The sequence below is a fragment of the Myotis brandtii genome, unplaced genomic scaffold (genome assembly GCF_000412655.1).
Source record: "Myotis brandtii unplaced genomic scaffold, ASM41265v1 scaffold181, whole genome shotgun sequence".
Taxonomy (NCBI): domain Eukaryota; kingdom Metazoa; phylum Chordata; class Mammalia; order Chiroptera; family Vespertilionidae; genus Myotis; species Myotis brandtii.
Window position 1 is genome coordinate 3459503 of NW_005356712.1, and position 18832 is coordinate 3478334.

Genomic DNA, 18832 nt, shown 5'->3' on the forward strand with positions numbered 1-18832 from the left:
GGGCCAGGGCCTCGGGGAGACCCCCGCGCTGGTACCCAGCGTAGGTCCCGCGCGGCCCTTCGGCCTCCACGGACAAAGGAGGCCGCTGATTGTAAATGGCAAAGCTGCCTTTTCCATTCTTTGGGCCCATCTTCATTCACCCTCTTATGTGAACATTTACCCCCTAAGGCCACGTGTCCAGCAGAGAGTGACCGCATCAGTTCCCCTGGCCTGAGGTCAGGGGCCGCGCGAGGTGACTTGCCTGCGTGATTTCACAGGCGGCGAAGGCAGTTCTATTCTCAGCTGTCTTACAGACTAGGGCACTGAGGCTCAGAGACCTGCCCAGGCTCCCCAGGTAGGAAAGCATGGAGCAACGATTTGAACCCAGAGGGTGTGAACTGTCCCTTTGACCCCTTTCTTCGCCCCCCTGGCTGTACCCCACACCTTTGCACCTTTCTCCCAGTCTCTCCCTGTTCTGATGGGCACAGTGGGAGTGGCCCATGCTTGTTGGGGGCCCATAATGTGCTGAGCAATTTACATGAAAAGTTACTGTTCCACATGACAAACCCACGGCAGAGGTAAGACATGGATTAGTTTACAGGAAGTGTAGAGAGGTGAAATGATTTGCTGGGATTTGATTGTACAGCACAGCCTTTCTATTACTCTACACCCACTTCTCCAGAAAACTATGAAGGCTTCCTGTTGGCAGCAGACAATATACCCTGTCTCCCCTCTCCCTCCCTAGGGTCAGCCATCAACAGCCGTCAAAGAGGGCCGGTGAGACCCTCTTAGAGGGCTTCACAGCCCACTTGCCAGCAGCAGGTTCTCCATCACTTACTAACTGCTCATTAACTCAGCTCCTCCAGCCACACGCACGTCCAGGGCCGATAGGGAGGGAGCGAAATGACATTACTGAGCGGCTGAGATGAGCCAGGCACTGAGTCAGGGCCTATTAACAAAGGCAAAGGGGTCATTTCCAGTTCCCTTTTGCGGATGAGAAACCTGAATTTATTTTAACCAAAGTCAGGTGGCAAGGAAGTCCAAGTGTCAACTCAAATATTTCCACAGAGAAAGCCGTTCCCATTGCCTTAAATGAGTCAGTCCTCCATGAATTGGTTTACTTTCTTGCCGGTGCTTATCACAATTTGAATTGGTATGTATGTTTATTTATTTAATGTGATCTACCCAACAACATGGAAGCAGGGACCCTGTCCGTTTCATTCACCACTGCATCCCACACCTATGCAGTGCTGGTCACATACAGTAGACAAGGAAATATTTTTGGAGTGAATGCAGAGATTTAGTGGCTTAGGCTGGTGGGCAGTGCTGATACTCAAACCCAAGTTTGTTTGAGCATGAAGCTTGGGCTTATTCCATCCATACTTTCTAGGAAGTCTAAGCCTGTTGGTACCTGTACCTTTCAGTAACATCCCTCTTGTGCTCACTCAGAGCCTACTAATTTTTAAATAAATTTTTCATAGATTTTAGAGATAGAGGGAGGGAGAGGGAGAGAGAGGGAAACATTGATGAGAGAGAATCATTGACCATCTGCCTCCTGCACACCCCCATGGGGGATTGAGCCTGCAACCAGGCCTGTGCCCTGACCAGGGATTGAACCAGGGACCTCCTGGTGCATGGGATGATCCTCAACCAACTGAGCCATACTGGCCGGGCAGAGCCTGTTAATTTTAAGTTTACTGTAGTACTGACCAGCTTAATGTACTGGTTTCCCAACCAGCGGTGTCTCTGCTTGGTAACAGAGGAGAGGGCAGAAGGAGGAACTAGGTCACTGGAAATTAGGTGTGGAAGGGAGGAGGTTATACATGCTTATGCCCACTCTGGTTTTTAATAACAGCTCAGCAAGGAAGGAGATGTAAAAACTACAAAAAGCAGACTCAAGGAAGATGAGGGAATGGAAACCACAAAAACTCCGTGGTTTCTTAGGAGCAAAGAGAGGAAGGGAGATGGCTGGAACTCAGACACTATTAATTTTCTACTTTTTAAGCTGAGTATATGAGTATTGGTTAATACAATTTTTTAAATACATCACTTGTGTTTTTTATTTTTGTCTATGTGTGTTTTGTTTTCATCCTCACCCGAGGATATTTTTCCATTGATTTCTAGAGAGAGTGAAAGAGGGAAAGACAGAGAGAAACATCGATGTGAGAGAAACACATCTATTGGTTGCCTCTTGCACGAGCCCTGACCAGGGCTGGGGCCAGGGAGGAGTCTGCAACCGAGGTACATGCCCTTGACTGGAATCGAACTTGGGGCCCTTTGGTCTGTAGGCCAACACTTTATCCATTGAGCCAAACCAGCTAGGGCCATCACTTGTTATTAAAAAATAAACACAAGTTGAAAATTTGCTTGCCCGCTTTTTTGTGGTTGTTGTTATTAATCCTTGCGTGAGGATATTTTTTCCATTAATTTTTAGAGAGAGTGGAAGGGAGGAGTAGAGACAGACAGAAACATCGATGTGAGAGAGACACATCAATTGGTTGCCTCCCACACATACCTCGACCTAGGCTGGGGATCCAGCCTGCACGTATGCCCTTCACCAGAATCGAACCTGCAACCCTTCAGTCCTCGGGCTGTTGCTCTAACCACTGCTCAACTGACTAGGGCTGCTTGCCCGTTTTTTAAAATTGATTAGAACAACTCCATGAGACAGGGGCCAATTAGTACCCCCAATTTGTCAATGAGGCTCAGTTTCAGAGAATTTCATTGAGCCCATGACATGGGCATGTGCCCTGACCAGGAATTGAACCATGATCTCCTGGTTCATAGATTGACGCTCAGCCACGGAGCCACCACAGCTGGGCTGGATACTCAAGTTTAAAGACCAGAGTCGGTGAAAAACCTCCTATCCTCTCCCTCCCACCCCCAATTTCCTGTAAAGGTCCTCTCTCTGCTCTCCTAGCTTCCATGCCCAGGATCAGGAGGAGACCTGAGAGCATGCCATTAGCTGGGATTGGCCTCTGGTGCTGAGGCTCTAGGGACCAGCTGACAGAGTCCTTGGGGCCAGGCTGGGCCCCTCAGGAGTCCCCAGCTGTGAGAAATCTGCCCTCAGCAGCAGTCCGGCGCCAGTTTCAAGAGCCTCGGCCCGATGCACGAGAGGGCCCAGGCCACGTGTCCCAGCAACAGGCACATCAGGAGCTTCCTTTACCAACAGGGCCCTGCTCCCCGGACCCAGGAGAGGCCTAATTACAAGGGGTTGATGATTAAGCCCGAAGTGGCCTGGGACCCTGTTAGCTGCAGGAAGGCGGCCTCCTCCCTCTGTCCCAGTCCCAGGTGAATAGACATGCTTATCTGTCCCGACGTCAGCTCCAATCTTAGGCACAAATGCTCGGCCACAACCATCCAAACCTGCCTGTCTACTGAAGCACTGGGGCTTGGGTGGGAGGGAGAGGGGCGGAAGGCGCCTCCTTTCCTCTCGGCCTAGAGCCCTCGACTTGGAGCTAGACAGCCAGGGCCCCCACTTACAAGTCTGACCTTTTCCTGGGAGGGTGGCTTTGCCCAAGTACATTAGTATTTGGGCCTCAGTTTCCTCATCTGTGAAGTGGGGAATGTGGTAGGCTGAATAACGACCTCCACATGTCACATCCTAATCCCAGAACCTGTGAATATGTTACACGGCACACGTTGAATCTTGTGCATGTGCAGGTGTGACTGAGACAAGGACTTTGAGCCCTAATCGGTTTGGTTCAGTGGATAGAGCGTCGGCCTGTAGGCCGAAGGGTCCCAGGTTCGATTCCGGTCAAGGGCATGTACCTTGGTTGCGGGCACATCCCCAGTGGCGGGTGTGCAGGAGGCAGCTGATCGATGTTTCTCTATCGGTGTTTCTAACTCTCTATCCTTCTCCCTTCCTCTCTGTAAAAAAATTAATAAAATATATTTAAAAAAACACACGACAAGGACTTTGAGATGGGGAGATTATCTTGGATTATGTGGGTGGGGCTAAGGTAATCAGAAGAGTCCTGGGTAGAGGGAGGCAGGAGGGTTGGATGAAGGGAGCAGAGGTCAGGGACATGTGCTTTTGTGTGTCTCTCTCGCCCACCTCTCTCTCAGTCCCTTGAAGGCAGGAAAGGGCTTGTCCTTACAGCAAAGATTTAGCAGGCACCGAACACCCTGTGCTAGCCTTCTACCCCCATGACCTCGTTTGCCTCTCACTGGCTGCCTCCTTGCCACAGGTATCGTCACCTAGAGTTCCATACACAGACGTGGCCATGGAAGCTTGGAGCCGTGAACTCACTTACCTGAGGACACACAGCGAGTGGCCAAGCCAGATTCAAACCTAGACCGCTAGGGACCCAGCCCAGGGCCGGGCACATGCAGGTCAGTAGGTCTGACCTTGGCACTTGGGGGCCCCGAAAAGAAGAGCCAGTAGTCTGCCGAGCCTTAATGAGTTCTCAGCCACTGAGCAACATGGCCTGGTTTTATTGCCGACACCCAATCTGCAACCTCCAGCAGAGCCCTGACCCGTGAGGGTCATGAGAAGGCACAAAAAGAAAAACATCTACAATAGCCCCCCACCCCATGGACGGGGCATCTGTTCCCAGACCCCCAGCAGATACCTGAACAGTGGACAGCACCGAACCCTGTGTACACGATGTCTTCTCCTAACATATACACGTATGATACAGTTTAATTTAAAAACTAATCACAGTGAGAAACTTAACAACAATAATAAGATAGAACCATTATATTAATACACTGTAATAAAAGTTACGTGAATGTGGTCTCTGTCTGGATCTGATAACCAAGACAACTACTAAGTGTCTACAACATGGACACGCTGGACAGGGAAGATTCACGTCCCAGTTGGCCAGAGCAGGTTGGCTAAAGATTTCATCATGCTACTCAGAACGCCACACAATTTAAAACTTATGAATGGTTTATTTCTGGAATTTTCCATTTAATATTTTTGGACCACACCAAGTGCGGGTAACTGAAATGGCAAAAAGCGGAATCGTGGATAAGGGGGGCTACTGTATGCACGTCCATCTGCATTGTCTGGATTTATTTTTAGCTCACCTCAAATCTCCCCTGCAACCCTGAGAGGTAGACAACATTACCGCTTTTACAGACGAGGAAACTGAGGCACAGGGCGGGGAGGTGACTGGCCAGAGACAATCCAGATGGAAAGAGCAGAACGAGGGTTCAAACTGGGATGCGCCTGCCTCCAGGGCCCACACTCTTTCTAACCAACTCTGGAACCCTGAGGGACATGCTGAAAGTTTGGAAATGTAAGCAGTGGGCTCCCTTGGGCCAAATCTCAGTCCCAAGGCCCTTCCTTCCCCCCAGGGACAGGGGAACACCTGGGGGAAATATGAGACAGGACAGCCCCTCCCACAGCAGTGAAAGAGAGAACCTGCAGAGCGGCCGCCCCAGCACAACTCCAGCCCCCACTCGGGGAGAGGGCCGCCTCCGAGGCTGCCTCAGGGAGCCTGGCTGCCTCCCTCATCATTCAGCTGGAGAAGAGCAAAATAATCACTGCCCAGCTGGCTAATGACTCCCCACAGCACCCAGAGTAGGGGTGGCCACCGTGTCCCCCCCAATGTGGTGGGAGTGGTCCGGCTGGGTGGGTCTGAGAGCCAGGAGCTGGGGTCTGCCTGCCTTGGCCCGTATGCAAATTCACACCAATCACCTGTTCATCTGAGAATAACCACACACCTACCAGGTGCCACGGTGCCTAAGCATGAGTATGGCAGACGTCACCCTTGGAGGTGCTCAATGGTTGTCTGGAAAAACGCACACGCCGAACTGTTTCCCACTTCTGTGCTCTGGTCCCGACTGTCCCCTCTCCCTGGCATGCCCGTTTGGCTTTGTTTTGCCTGACTGACTCCCACCCATCCTTTAAAACTCAGTCTCGAGGTCGCCCTATCTAGGAAGACTTTGCTGGGGGCTGGGTTAAGTGCTCCTTCTCTGTTTTCCAAGAGGGCCCTGGAGTGCCTGCTTCTCTACTGCAGCCCCACTGGACTTGAGCTCTGAGCTGGAAAGCCCTGGGTCTGGGTAGCTCCCATGCCTGGCAGGATGCCTGGCACTCTACTGTTGCCCAATAAATATTTGTAGAATGAACACATGACTGGATTAAATCATGAGACCTGAAACCGGTAACTTTGGGGCTTGACTCTTCATCTGCAGACGAGGAAGGTCTTGTTGGGTCTAACAGTCTATGAACAAGAGGGCAGGGGTGTAGCCTCGCCTCTGAGGGATGGAGAGGCCTCTAGAACAGCGGTTCTCAACCTGTGGGTCGCGACCCCTTTGGCGGTCGAACGACCCTTTCACAGGGGTCGCCTAAGACCATCCTGCATATCAGATATTTACATTACGATTCATAACAGTAGCAACATTACAGTTATGAAGTAGCAATGAAAATAATTTTATGGTTGGGTCACAACATGAGGAACTGTATTAAAAGGGCCAGAAGGTTGAGAACCACTGCTCTAGAATGTCTAAAGTGGGCATTAATTACCATGGTTCGGCCCCGTCAAAGCCAGGCCAAAGCCTTGTGAATTTCTCCAGCCTCTGCCTAGGGGGCCGGTGTACACATTCAAGTTCTCTTGACCTGCAGGGAACTTAGACTGACTCTGGCCCCCCTGAGCCCACAGTGGACTTTGGAAGAATGCTGGCCTGTCTCAGGCGTCCAAGGCGCTCTGGACCGCCAGGCACCTCACAGCCCGAGTGGGAGACCTGTCCTCTTGTTGGAGCTTCTCCAGCTTTCACATGCACTTGAACCTGGTTAAAATGCAGACTGACCCGGGATGCTGCTCCCAGGTGCTGAATGAATGAATGAATGAATGAATGCTCTCAACCTCTGTGCTCCTGGGAGAGGTTCCAGGTGCCTTCCCAGGACTATCAATGATGGGCAGGGAAGTAGGGGCACCGAGAACAGCCATGGATCCCTGGGCCTGGTGGGTCCTGGTCCTTCGTATCCATTTATTCCCAGAGAAGGGCGGGCCTTGGGATGGGCGGCCACCCTAAGAGGGGTGGAGGGGGGCGGGCAGCTCTCTCCACTGTGACCATCTGAGCTGGTGAAAGGTATCATCTTTCAACCTGGAAAGTGATTTGCAAAGGCCCAGTGCTGGGGAGAGGGGGGTGGCCCGAGAGTTTAAATAGCAGCTGTGTTCCTAATTTCCCCAGGAGGAGGCCTGGCCGCCCCTCCTCCGTGCTGAGTGTTTGCCATTAAAAACAAACAGTATCATTTGGTTCAATATAAAATGAATTAAAGGAAATTAAACTGAGGGGGCCATGTGGCAAACCTTGTCTCCCATTGTCTGAAGCCGTTTTTCATCTTCCCCAGTGGGGAGCAACAGCTTGGGGGGTGTGGAACTGAGCAGAACTCGATAAATAAATAAATAATGCAAAGTCTCCCCGACCCCCAACCAGGCGGAAGCTGGGGTTTGGGAAATCCCAGGTGCCCTCTCAGGCCCTGTCCCTTCTGTATCCCTTGGAGGCAGAATGTAGCCTTTGAGAGTCTCCCAGGGAACGCAGTGAAGGGAAAAACAAAACAAAACAAAACTAGATCAACAACATAAAATGATGTACGGCCCGCCCTGCGACAGACAGGGGCAGAGTAGGGAAGATTCTGGACCGCAGGGCCTGGGAGGTGAGGGCGTGTGGCGCCTGGATTGGTGAGGAGTGACTCTGACTGTCCCTTAGCCACACAGGGAGTAGTGCTGCTGCCATCTGAGCTGGGGTAACCGAGTGAGGAGGGCAGGGGTGGGGAAAGATGGGCAGATAGGACTGCATAGCAGTCCAGAGTGGGGGTGCTGGAACTAGACTGCTGGAGTTCAAATCCCAGCCCGGCCACTTACCTGCTGTGTGTCCTTGGCAAGTCACTTACCCTCTCTGTGCCTCATCTGCAAACTGAGGACAATGAGAATATCTACCTCATAGGGCTCTTGTGAGGATCAAATTAGTTCACGTCAATGAAGCACTTAGAATGTACCAGGCACATTAGCTATTTGTTATTATTCTATTACTAGTGGCCCGGTGCATGAATTCATGCACATTGAAAGGAAATTAATTAGAAGAAATGTTTTAACATTGCTATTCGCCCTTTCTCTATAATAGAAGCGTCAACCAAATTCACAATTGACAATGACAGATGGAAACACACGCGTGCAATTGGTGCCAGTGAGAGCACACATGCACAAATCAACAATGCCTTTTATATATATAGAATAAATTTGCTTAATTAAACTTGCTTTCTGATTAGCTAAACTTTTTCCAGCCCAGGGAAACACCCCAACTTCTCTTTCAGGTAATTGTCAGCAACACAGCAGTAAATATCAACATGAAGCAGATTATTATTGTAGATCATGCAGGGAGAACAAAGGGTAAAATATATAACTGTAGCAGTGTTTGACTATATTCTGTGCAGTGAGAAAACCTGAAGTCATTTTCAAGGTCCACCATTTCTTACTTCTTTTTAGTCGGGTCAAGTTTCTAATCTTTCTAAATCTCCATTTTCCAGCTAATGAAAAGAAAATAGGATTCCACTGAGTCTCCTATCTACCTACTCCAGGACTTCTGTGAGGATCAAATGAGATGAGACACGGGAAAATGCTTCACAGACATTTGGTTAAAGTGTAAAATGCTTCCACCTGGCTATAAAGCAAGTCGTGTTCCCGGGCTGAAGAAACTCCAAGGAGGCTAGTTGCTAGGGAGAGGAAGCCAGGCGTTGCTATGTGATGTCATTACCCGGTGCCCACAGCCACCGTTTCCTGGCTTGGCTGGGCTGTGGGCCGCATTTTGTGCCATGAGGTCTCAGCAACATTGGCTGCGATTTGGTGAGGTGTCGCTCTGGGGTGGTGGCGGGGCCTGTATCCCACTTGGGGGAAGCCGAGTGTTGCTTTGTGGGCACCAAGTCCACGGTGCCGTTTCTTTGTAAATGGCCAGTGTGCATCACGGAAGCTCCTGCCATTGAGTGTCTTCCCCCTGGTGGTCAGTGTGCATCATAGCGACTGGTTGGATGAACACAGCATATTAGCCTTTTATATATTATCGTAGAATATTTTTTATATTATTATCATGGGTCCCTCGGCATCTGGAAGACCTAGCTTAAGTCAGAGCTCTGGCACAGACTTGCTGTGTGACCCTGGGTGAGTGAACGAACCTTCCTGGGCCTCCAGTCCCTCATCTACAATTGTCCTGGGATGGAGACTCTTGGTGCTTCCTAATGTCCATTCTTCCCTTCCTCCTCCAAAAGAAACGTCCTGATCTTTGCTTAGGTCCACTGGCACCCAGCTATAAGAAGCTGCTCCCCACCTCTTCACACAGCAACTGTGACTAAGTGGTGGCCAATGAGATGTAAGTGATGGGAAGTCACGTACCAAGGGAGAGGAGCACTTATAACAGCTGATGCAAAAGTCCTCAGTAAAATCATAGCACAGAATCCAGAAGCATAACAAAAGGATAATACATCATGATCAAGTGGGGTTTGTTCCAAGAATGCAAAGCTTAATAGGAAATCTAATAATCCAGTTCTTGCTATGAACAGCTCTAAGGAGGAAAAAAAATCAAATGATTTTTGATCAAATTCAACAACCAGTTAATGACAGTTTCTTTTAAAAATGTCATTAAATTGGACTAAATGAATATTTCCTTGGCCTAGACCAGTGGTTGGCAAACTGCGGCTCGGCAAACTGCGGCTCGCGAGCCACATGCGGCTCTTTGGCCCCTTGAGTGTGGCTCTTCCACAAAATACCAACTTCTGCGCATGGGCCACGAAGTTTCAATCGCACTGTATGTGCGCACCCGCACGTGGTATTTTGTGGTATTTTGTGGAAGAGCCACACTCAAGGGGCCAAAGAGCCGCATGTGGCTCGAGAGCCGAAGTTTGCCGACCACGGGTCTAGACCCCCAAATCGGCATCTTGTTTAATGGGGGATTGTGATGGTTAGTTTCTATGTTTCAGTTTAGGCTTGGTATCCAGTTTTGCAATCCAGGTGTTGCTTCGAAGTTATGTTGTGAATGTGATTAACGTCTATAATCTATTGACTTTAAGGAGATTACCCTTGATAATCTGGGTGAGCTTCATCCAATCCATGAGAGGCCACTGAGTTCTGCAGATGCCAGAACGGTCCATTTTCTCTACAAGGAAGAACTGAAGTTAAGGCTTAGGCTTCATCTTACACTCTGACACTGATTGGTAGAGGCTGCCTGGATTGCTGCATTGAGAGAGGTGAATTTGGGGGAAGCAGGGCCATGATAGATTAGTGATGCCTGACACAGGCACAGGCTGATAAATGGCAGCTCCTAGACCAGTGGTTCTCAACCTTGGCTGCACATTAGAATCACCTGGGAATCTTTTTAAAATCCTGATTTCTGGGCCTCATCCTCGGGAACTTCTGCTTCTTTGTTACTAATGGTGTGGCCCCACCCCATAACAAAGAAACAGAATTTCCGGAGGATGAGGCCCAGAAATCAGGATTTTAAAAAGATTCCCAGGTGATTCTAATGTGCAGCCAAGGTTGAGAACCACTGTCCTAGACTGTTTGCCATTTCAGACTTCAGCACTTCTCTAGGGATTAGTTTATATCACCTGGCTACAAACTTCAAACAAAAAACTACAAACAGAAAACAGAAAAAAATCCTAGGGATGAATGTGATCATAAGAGGCCTTGCAGGCTGCCTTGTTGCCTTAGGGCAGGGGTGGGGAACCTTTTTTCTGTCAAGGGCAATTCATTTGGACATATAAGATCATTCACGAGCCACGCAAAATTATCAACTTAAAAATTAGCCTACATTTGGTCAAACATTTAATTAACTTACCCCTAATGCCTTGGCAGGGCCAGACCACATGATTTCCCTGGCCTTATATGGCCCACGGGACAGATGCTCCCCATACCTGCCTTAAGGGACCTGGAGGAGGTAACATCTAAGCTGAGCGCTCCCAAGAGGGAGGTCACTTGCCCAAGGTCACACAGGAAAGAAGTCCAGGAGCCAGGATTTGAACCTAGCTTTGCTGACTCAAGGTGAGTGTTCTTTCCACTCTGCTGTGTGTCTCCATTTACTAGTGACCCACCTGAAACTTCTTAGAGAAGTGCCTGCTTTTATTTTTCTCTGCCTGAGAAATGCACAGAATGACAGCTGCCTGCTACCCACACTCTGGGAGGTTGAAACAACCTTGCCCCGAGAATGTTCTAGAACAGTGCTGTCCAATGGAATGTTCTATGATGATGTTAATGTTCTCTCTCTGTGTTGCCCAGCATGATAGCCACTAGCCATGTGTGGCTGTTGAGCATGTGAAATGTGGCTGATATAACTGAGGAACCGAATTTTTTTTTTTTAATCCTCACCTAAGGATATTTTTCCATTGTTCTTTTAGAGAGAGTGGGAGAGAGAGGGAAACATAGAGAGAAACAATCAATGTGAATGAATTTTTTTTTTTTTTTGTTAATCCTCACCTGAGGATATTTTTCCATTGTTCTTTTAGAGAGAGTGGGAGAGAGAGGGAAACATAGAGAGAAACAATCAATGTGAACATAGAGAGAAACATCGATTGGTTGCCTCCAGCACGCACCCCGACCAGGGCCAGGAGCCTACAACCAAGGTACATGCCCTTGACTGGAATCGAACCCAAGACCCTTTGGTCCACAGGCTGATGCTCTATCCACTGAGCCAAACCAGCTAGGGCCTGAGGAACTGAATTTTTAATTTAATTAAAATTAGATTTAAACAGCCACAGGTGACTGGTGGCTGTTGTACTGAACAGTGCAGCTCTAGAACCCTGGTCCAAGAGTAATTTTAATAAAAGAAGGAGCAATGTGGACAAGTTAAATTTTTAATTACTGCTACCATTTAGAGTAGGAGTTGGAGTATATGATGCTGGGACAAGAGATTTGCCTTCTTAACTAGGTTTGGGTTAGGTTAATATAAAAACAAGCTTTACTCGCAAAGAATAAAGGGAGACGATGAAGGTTAGAGTGGCATCTTACTCATTTTTACACTCTCAGGGTCTAGCATTGGCCCCTGTAAGCAAACAGGTCCTCAGTAACATCAGTGGCATTGGTGAGCGAGAGGAGGCCAAGGAGAACTCTACATGGTGGGAAGCAGCAGGCCTGGTTTTAACCCCCCGATCACTTAACACGAGGCTCTCCATTCAGCCCATCATAACTATTGTGCATTTCCTGGGAGTCAAGACAGACCTAAAGGTCCTTATTCTCAGGAGGCCACATCCTAGCTGGGAGAGAGAAAACAAACACAAAATGATCTGATCATTTCAGATACTGGTACGTGCTAATAAATCAAATGGCAGTGTGATAATGCAGGCTGGCAACAACCACTTTCCACAGGGTGGCCCGGAAGGGGACAGGGTCTCAGAGGAAATGGCATTGGAACAAGGCTTGACTGATGGGCAGGAGATGCCCATGGAGCACAGGGAAGACTTCCCCAGACAGAGGGAGCAGGAAGTGCAAAGGGCCTGAGAAGGAAGGCGCTGGGTGCACTGGGTGCACTGAGTGAGCCAGGGAGAGAGTCATGGGTTGATGAGGTCGGAGAAGTGGGTAAGAGCCAGATCAGGCAGGGCCAAGACATATGGGTTATATAAGTTACCTGGATTTATAATGACAAGTGGCTGCCCAGACACCTAGCCAGTGTGATGGTTTGGGGCTGAGGTTGAAGATGAGCGGTCACCATCGTTAACCCCACCCCCATTTTGGCTGGCCAATGGCCATGGCTCTCCTGGGAGGCCCAGGTGTGAGAGGACTCGGTGTCCCAAGGCATGTGGGAATTGGGGGCTCGCTCAGCCTCACGCATCAGGGACCCTGGGACCATCAAGCAAACCCAAATACCAGAAGCCCTTCCAGTCTGATAATTATATTAAAAACCAACCCACCCTCTCAGTGGACGGCGTGGAGGCGCAGCAAAGAGCATCTGTGCTGTGAGCCATTAGGCGTCCCTGACAGATGTGTTCTTCTCCCCCTCACCCCCCCAGCTGCCAATGAAGACCCGTCCTTTTCTTCTGCCCAGACAAGGATGGATGAGGATTCGGGAGAGCACTCAGACAGGCAAGGAGAGGCTGTGAACCTTTTCCAAGCCTGCAATTTATCTTGAGAAGACTATTCACATCACTCTCTACAGGCTGGATTATGCTCTGACCTGGCACATTAATCTCGCCGAATAAAATAATAATAATCAGAAAAAGGGAGCTGGACGGTTGCCAAGGGGACATTAATAACTGTCGCCTACACCTCGGTGGAGCAGGGAAAAGGTGTCGGGCCCCATCCCCGCCCCTCGCTCCCGGAGGTGTCCATTCGAAGGAGAAGGAAGTGAGGTAGCCACGGCGTGAACTTGAGGACATTTTATACAGATGGTGTAGGGGGACGCCACTCCTCGGTCAGCTCTGCGGAACTTCCCTAACAAACCCAGGGAACTGAGATGGGAGGGGTGCTGCCTAGTGACCCAGCGCAGGGTGTCTGGAGTCGGACGCCCAAGTTCAAATCCTCGCCTGGCCACTTGCAAGCGGTGTGGCCTTGGGCTGCTCTCTTAATCTCTCACTGTGTTTGTTGTCTCCTCTGAAAAATGGGGATAAAAACAGCGCTCGCCAGGAGTGCGAAATGGCGCAGCTGCTGTGGAAAGCGGATGGGTGGTTCCTCAAAAAAAAATAAAACCTCGCATTTCCACAACCCAGGAAAGTCGTGTTCCAACAGATACTTGTCCAGAAATGTTCAAAGCGGCATTATTCACCACAGCCCCAAAATGGAAACAACGTCAATGTTGATTGAGAGATGAATGAATGAACAAGTGGCGGTCTAGCCACATAATGGAATATTATTCAGCCCCCAAAAGCAATGACACAGGCTACGATGTGAGTGAACCTTGAAAACATGATGCTAAGGGGAGGAAGGCAGATACAGAAGATCGTATAATATCTGATTCCATTTATAGGAAATGTCCAGAGCAGGTATAGTCCATAGAGACAGGAAGGAGACTGAGGGTTTCCGGGGGTTGTGGGGAGGGCGAGTGACTGCTAATGGGTGCAGGGTTTCCTTTTGGGGTGATGAAAAAGTCTGGGACCCAGACAGTAATGATGGTTCCACGACACTGTGAGTTCAGTGACTGCCACTGCATGGTACACTTTAAAATGATTACTGGTACATTTTATGAGAATTTTGCCTCAATAAAGAAACCCACAACATGGCAGCACTTGCCTTGTGAGATAGATGTCAGGAGGAAATGAGTTCGAGCCTTCCTGGCCCATACACAGGGCTGACTCCACGTTAGCGGCTCCCAATGCTCTCAGTATTGTTACTATGAGGTTTGCAATCTTTGGCAAGTTATTTAACTCAGTTTCTGCTCTCTCAAAAGCGATATTCACAGCATCTTATCTCCCAGGTGTGTTAAGATTAAACAACAAATTCCATGAGTACATGGGATTTTGTCTACCTGGTTTGCTGATGCATACCCAGTTCCCAGAACACTGCCTGGCATATAGATGGCATCCAGCAAATATTTGTCAAACAAATGGCATTGCCTAACACTGCCTGGCTCCTGGTAATTGCTCAGCAATGTTTAGCTGTCTTTATTATTATTAGTTTGGCTGCCAGATTTCTTTGGTCCTTTCTAGCACAGAGAAATTAGTACTACTCTGCCTTGTGGATTTCTGCATCTTTGTGACAGAGGCGTTTGAACACCTACCAAACACAAGAGATTTGAGCTGAGCTGAGAGTAGATAAAAGCTTTCCCTGCTGCTACAAGAGGCGATGGTAAGAGTTAGTGTAGCTGACTAGATGATCAATGCATCCATCCATCCATCCATCCATCCATCCATCCATCCAAATATCCATCCATCCAAATATCCATCCATCCATCCATCCATCCATCCATCCATCCATCCATCCATCCATCCATCCAATCACTTGCCCACCCATCTATCTTATCCACCAACCTTCCTATTCAGCACCTACTTCATCCATCCACCCACCCAACTATAATGCATACATACAATGAACACTTCCGAGTACATACCAGATACTGGTGATCCATCAACAAACGAGCTAGATGCATTCATTTCCTGCTGTCACAGAGGTTACACTCAAGCAGAGAAGGCAGACAACTAAACAAGCAATTACAGTCAGGGTGGTGAGTGCTGGAATAGGGGGAGGATAGGGTGCTGAGTGTCCTCAGGAGGGGCACCATCCCTAGCCTGAAGGTAAGATTTCTAAGAGGCTGTGATCTGTAGGAGCAGGAGTTAGTCAAGACACGTGTAAGGAAAAGGGTCTTTAAGGCAGAAGGATCAGAGGTGTAATGGGCAGGAGACAGGGCACCACGCAGCCCACTATGGAAGCTGTACAGAGTGTGGTTTCCCTATACACCTGGCCAATGGGTTTGGTCAGATGTCACTCAAGATGGACGGCCAATTCTAAACCTGCTTTTCCACCAATCGAATTCCAAGCTTTCTGAAGTTGAAAAGATGGCATGAAAAGCAGGAGTCTTCAGAGATTGTTGAGTCCATCTGCCTCCGCTTGGGGTCTTCTTGCAGAGGCATTGGCAATAATTATATCCTAAAGGTGCTACTTTGTCCTAGCCTTGCTCAGTCCTCTGAATTATGATGGTTACCCCTGTATAAGACCTCTTCCACCCAACATTCATCTACAGGCCTTCCCCAACGGTACTCTGCAAAATATCACTGCCATCATTTCCCATCCTATGTCCACAGCAGACATCACTAATCAATCACAGAGTCCTTTCCTCAGGAGCCTTGGTTCCCTTTACAAAACATGCTCCCAAAGCCACAAAGCGTCAAAACCTCTGAGAGCCATCCTTCCATGGGAGAAACACAACCAGGGCATGTCAACAGGCTGTCTTTCCTTTCTCAGGTGAAACTCAGATGCAAATTGCTGCACCAAGGGCAGCTTTGAACAATGAAACTCAGGAAACGCACTTGGAGTAGAGGTGTCACAGGCAGGTGCTGACAACAAAGAACCATGCTCAGCTTCAAGGAGCTGTAGCGGTGAGTGACAGGACCTACTAGCTCAGGCTCTGTCCATTTGATATGATGACATCAGCTCTGCCCACACCCATTCTTTCCTCCTCCCCTGCATGTGTGATTGGGCCTGCCTTGTGGCCACAGCCACTGCCTACCTTGGACTTGACAGCCAGGATGATCTTAGGCAGGGCCACGATGAGGCACTTGAGGGCGATAGTGATGTACTTCAGGACAAAGTCTGCGATCCCCACGATCCACAGCAGGTCGAAGAAGTCCAGGGTCTCCAGGTTGGGCTTCAGAAATATGAGGCTGTGGGGAGGATTCGGAGAGTCAGGATGCTCACGCATGATCACGGGCCCTCAGCAGCTCCTTCTACTCACTCTGGGAACCTTATAAATATGACCAGTAGAAGGGCACTGAACTGGGAATCAGACATCTGTGACCTGTTCCTGAATCTGCTAGTAACTTGCTGTGTGACCTTAGGTGGGTAACTTAACCTCTCTGAGCCTCAGTTCCTTTGAGGGTTAAAAGATGAGATTGGCCCAGAGTATCATTAGTTAAAGTCCCCTCCAGTTTTATGAGTCCATAACAGGCTTCACAGAGGAAGCAGAAGAAAGGAGAGAACAAAGGCCAACACTACAAAGGAGGGAGGAAGAGAAGGAAGAGGAAAACTGATGAGCCAGACTCTGTGCTACGCTCTTTACTCCCTGTATCTCATGGTCCTGTGCAGTGAGCATTGCTCATCCCCACTTTATAAACGAGGCTCTGGTGTTTGGAGAGGTAAGGTGCCCAAGGTCACACTGCATGCTAATGGGCATTAGTATCAGACAGACTTGCATTTGAATCCAGGCTTCTTCATTTATTGAACCCTGGGCAAATAATGTTCTCTTTGTAAGGCTCAGTGTTCTCATCAATAAAATGGGAATCGTACCCTCCCTCACCGTGTTATAGGTGGGTTTCAATGAGATTATGGACATACTACAGATGTGCCCTGCAGCTGTGACCATGAAAACAACAGCACCTCTATGGGGCAGGCACTACTACCTACACCATTGTGCAGATGAGGAAACTGAGGCACAGAAGGGCCTCAGCTCTGTTGCTCCTCTGCTAAGCCTCTCTCTGCCTTTCTCTTTCTCTCTGTGCTGCAGGTCTGATGGGCACGCAGAGAGCTGGGCCCATGCCTGTGATCATGCCCAGAGAAAGACATGAGCTGGAAATTCACCCATGGTTCTGGGAAACTCCACCTCCTAGAGCCTCCACCAGGATCTTGATATTCGGGCCAGACAACTAATGCAGTGTGTGAGATGTGAGCTGACGCCTTGGCACTCACTCTCCAACATGCTTTTATTCTGGGTGGCCCCAGAATGTGGCAAAACGGCTCACTCCTCACAGTCAATGTTCAAAAGAGATGTACACGATCGGAAAGCTTGGCTCGAGTTTCAACCTCATCCTGGAAGCCCTCACGGGCCAGCCCTCCCCGACTATGTGGCTACTAGAAAGTTACACATGGGGCTTGCGTTCTATTTCTACTAGAGAGCTCTGCTCCAGGCACGCGTGTTTATAACAATGTGACACAGAAGGGCTGTGCATCCTAAGCCCAACCAAGTCCCCCATGTCCGCTGCTCACCTGTTGTACAGCTGCTGGGAACTGAACGTATAGAGCACATACAGGGTGTTCCCCGCCAGGAAGGCCAAGATCCACAAGATGACCAGCACCGACCTCTTCTCCTGCAGATGAAAAGCGAATCTATGAGGATGCTGCAATGCCAAAGGTGCACACGGCAGAACGTTCCAGAACATTTTATGACAAGTGACAACTTTTTCCTTTCTCAAGGGTTTGGAGGGAGCAGGGCAATGGTGAAAGAAGGGCACCGGCCTCTTTCCTTCCCACCAGGATCCAAGGGACGGTTACAGAGAAGGTGACAGAAATGTGGGAACCTGCTCGGAGAACGACCTGGAAAGGCAGGATAGCAAAGTGGTTAGAAGCACAGATTCTGGAGCTAGAAGCCCGAGTTCAAGTCCCTGATCCGCTACCTGGCGACTATCCAACCCCGGGAAAGCTACTTAAACTCTTCATTTCCCTTTTCTCATCTGAATATGGGTCTATATTGTATCTGTCTTGTGAGTTGTGAGAATTAATGTACATAAATGCTTAGAACAGTGCCTGGCATGTAATAAATGTTAGTTCACATTTACTGTTAGGAACTAAGGTAAAGGGAGGTTAAGTAACTCTTTAAATTTTTTTTAATTGATTTTTTTTAATACAGAGAGGAAGGGAGGAGAGAAACATCGATGAGAGAGAACCATCAATCGGCTGCCTCCTGCATGCCCCCTACTGGGGATTGAGCCCCAACTGGGGCATGTGCCCTGACCAGGAATTGAACCTTCAACCTAGTTAAGTAACTCTTACTCATTTCAAAATGGGGGTTTTCTTAAGGATGAAGTAAAATTCACAAATGTCAACATTCAGTCTGGTACGGGCTCAGATTTCAGGCTGGCTGAATGGCAGGACCTAGTATTCAGACTTTACAACCCAGGAGGCAATTAACAACTATAAACTGGAAACTCCTGTTCTCACTTCTGCCAGCACGGCCCTCAGGGCTACTGCCCTGTTCAGTGTAGGGCCACATTTACAGGACTACATTCAAACCCGTACCCTCGGCCGCCAAGCCCTTCACAATCCATCCCACTTCCCTTTCTGCAGCCTCGTTTCTGTTTAGTCCCCAGGAAGACAAGCTGGAAAGCGCTCTCAGTTTGCGGTTTCCCAGCAGCTTCTTCGGCCTGAGAACAATCCCAGGAAATTTCTGGAGGCGGCGCCGGGCTGGCGTGTCCCCGCCTGTGTACCCCGGGAGACAAACGTAGACCCCCGTGTGCTGATTCTCAAAAGCTCGTCTCTTCCTGGACCAGGGAGGCTGC

General features: G+C 49.1%; 1 protein-coding gene across 4 annotated transcripts in view; it reads right to left on the reverse strand.

Annotated features, from left to right (window-relative positions):
• Positions 1 to 18832, reverse strand: part of RNFT2 (ring finger protein, transmembrane 2) — a 49591-nt gene that overhangs the window by 17849 nt on the left and 12910 nt on the right. For all 4 annotated transcript variants that reach the window (XM_005863792.2, XM_014537701.1, XM_005863790.2 and 1 more), the window contains 2 exons: positions 17544 to 17644; positions 16072 to 16225 (listed from right to left, as the gene is read on the reverse strand). In XM_005863792.2, the coding sequence (XP_005863854.1) occupies positions 16072 to 16225; positions 17544 to 17644 (255 nt within the window). The remainder of the gene's footprint in view (positions 1 to 16071; positions 16226 to 17543; positions 17645 to 18832) is intronic.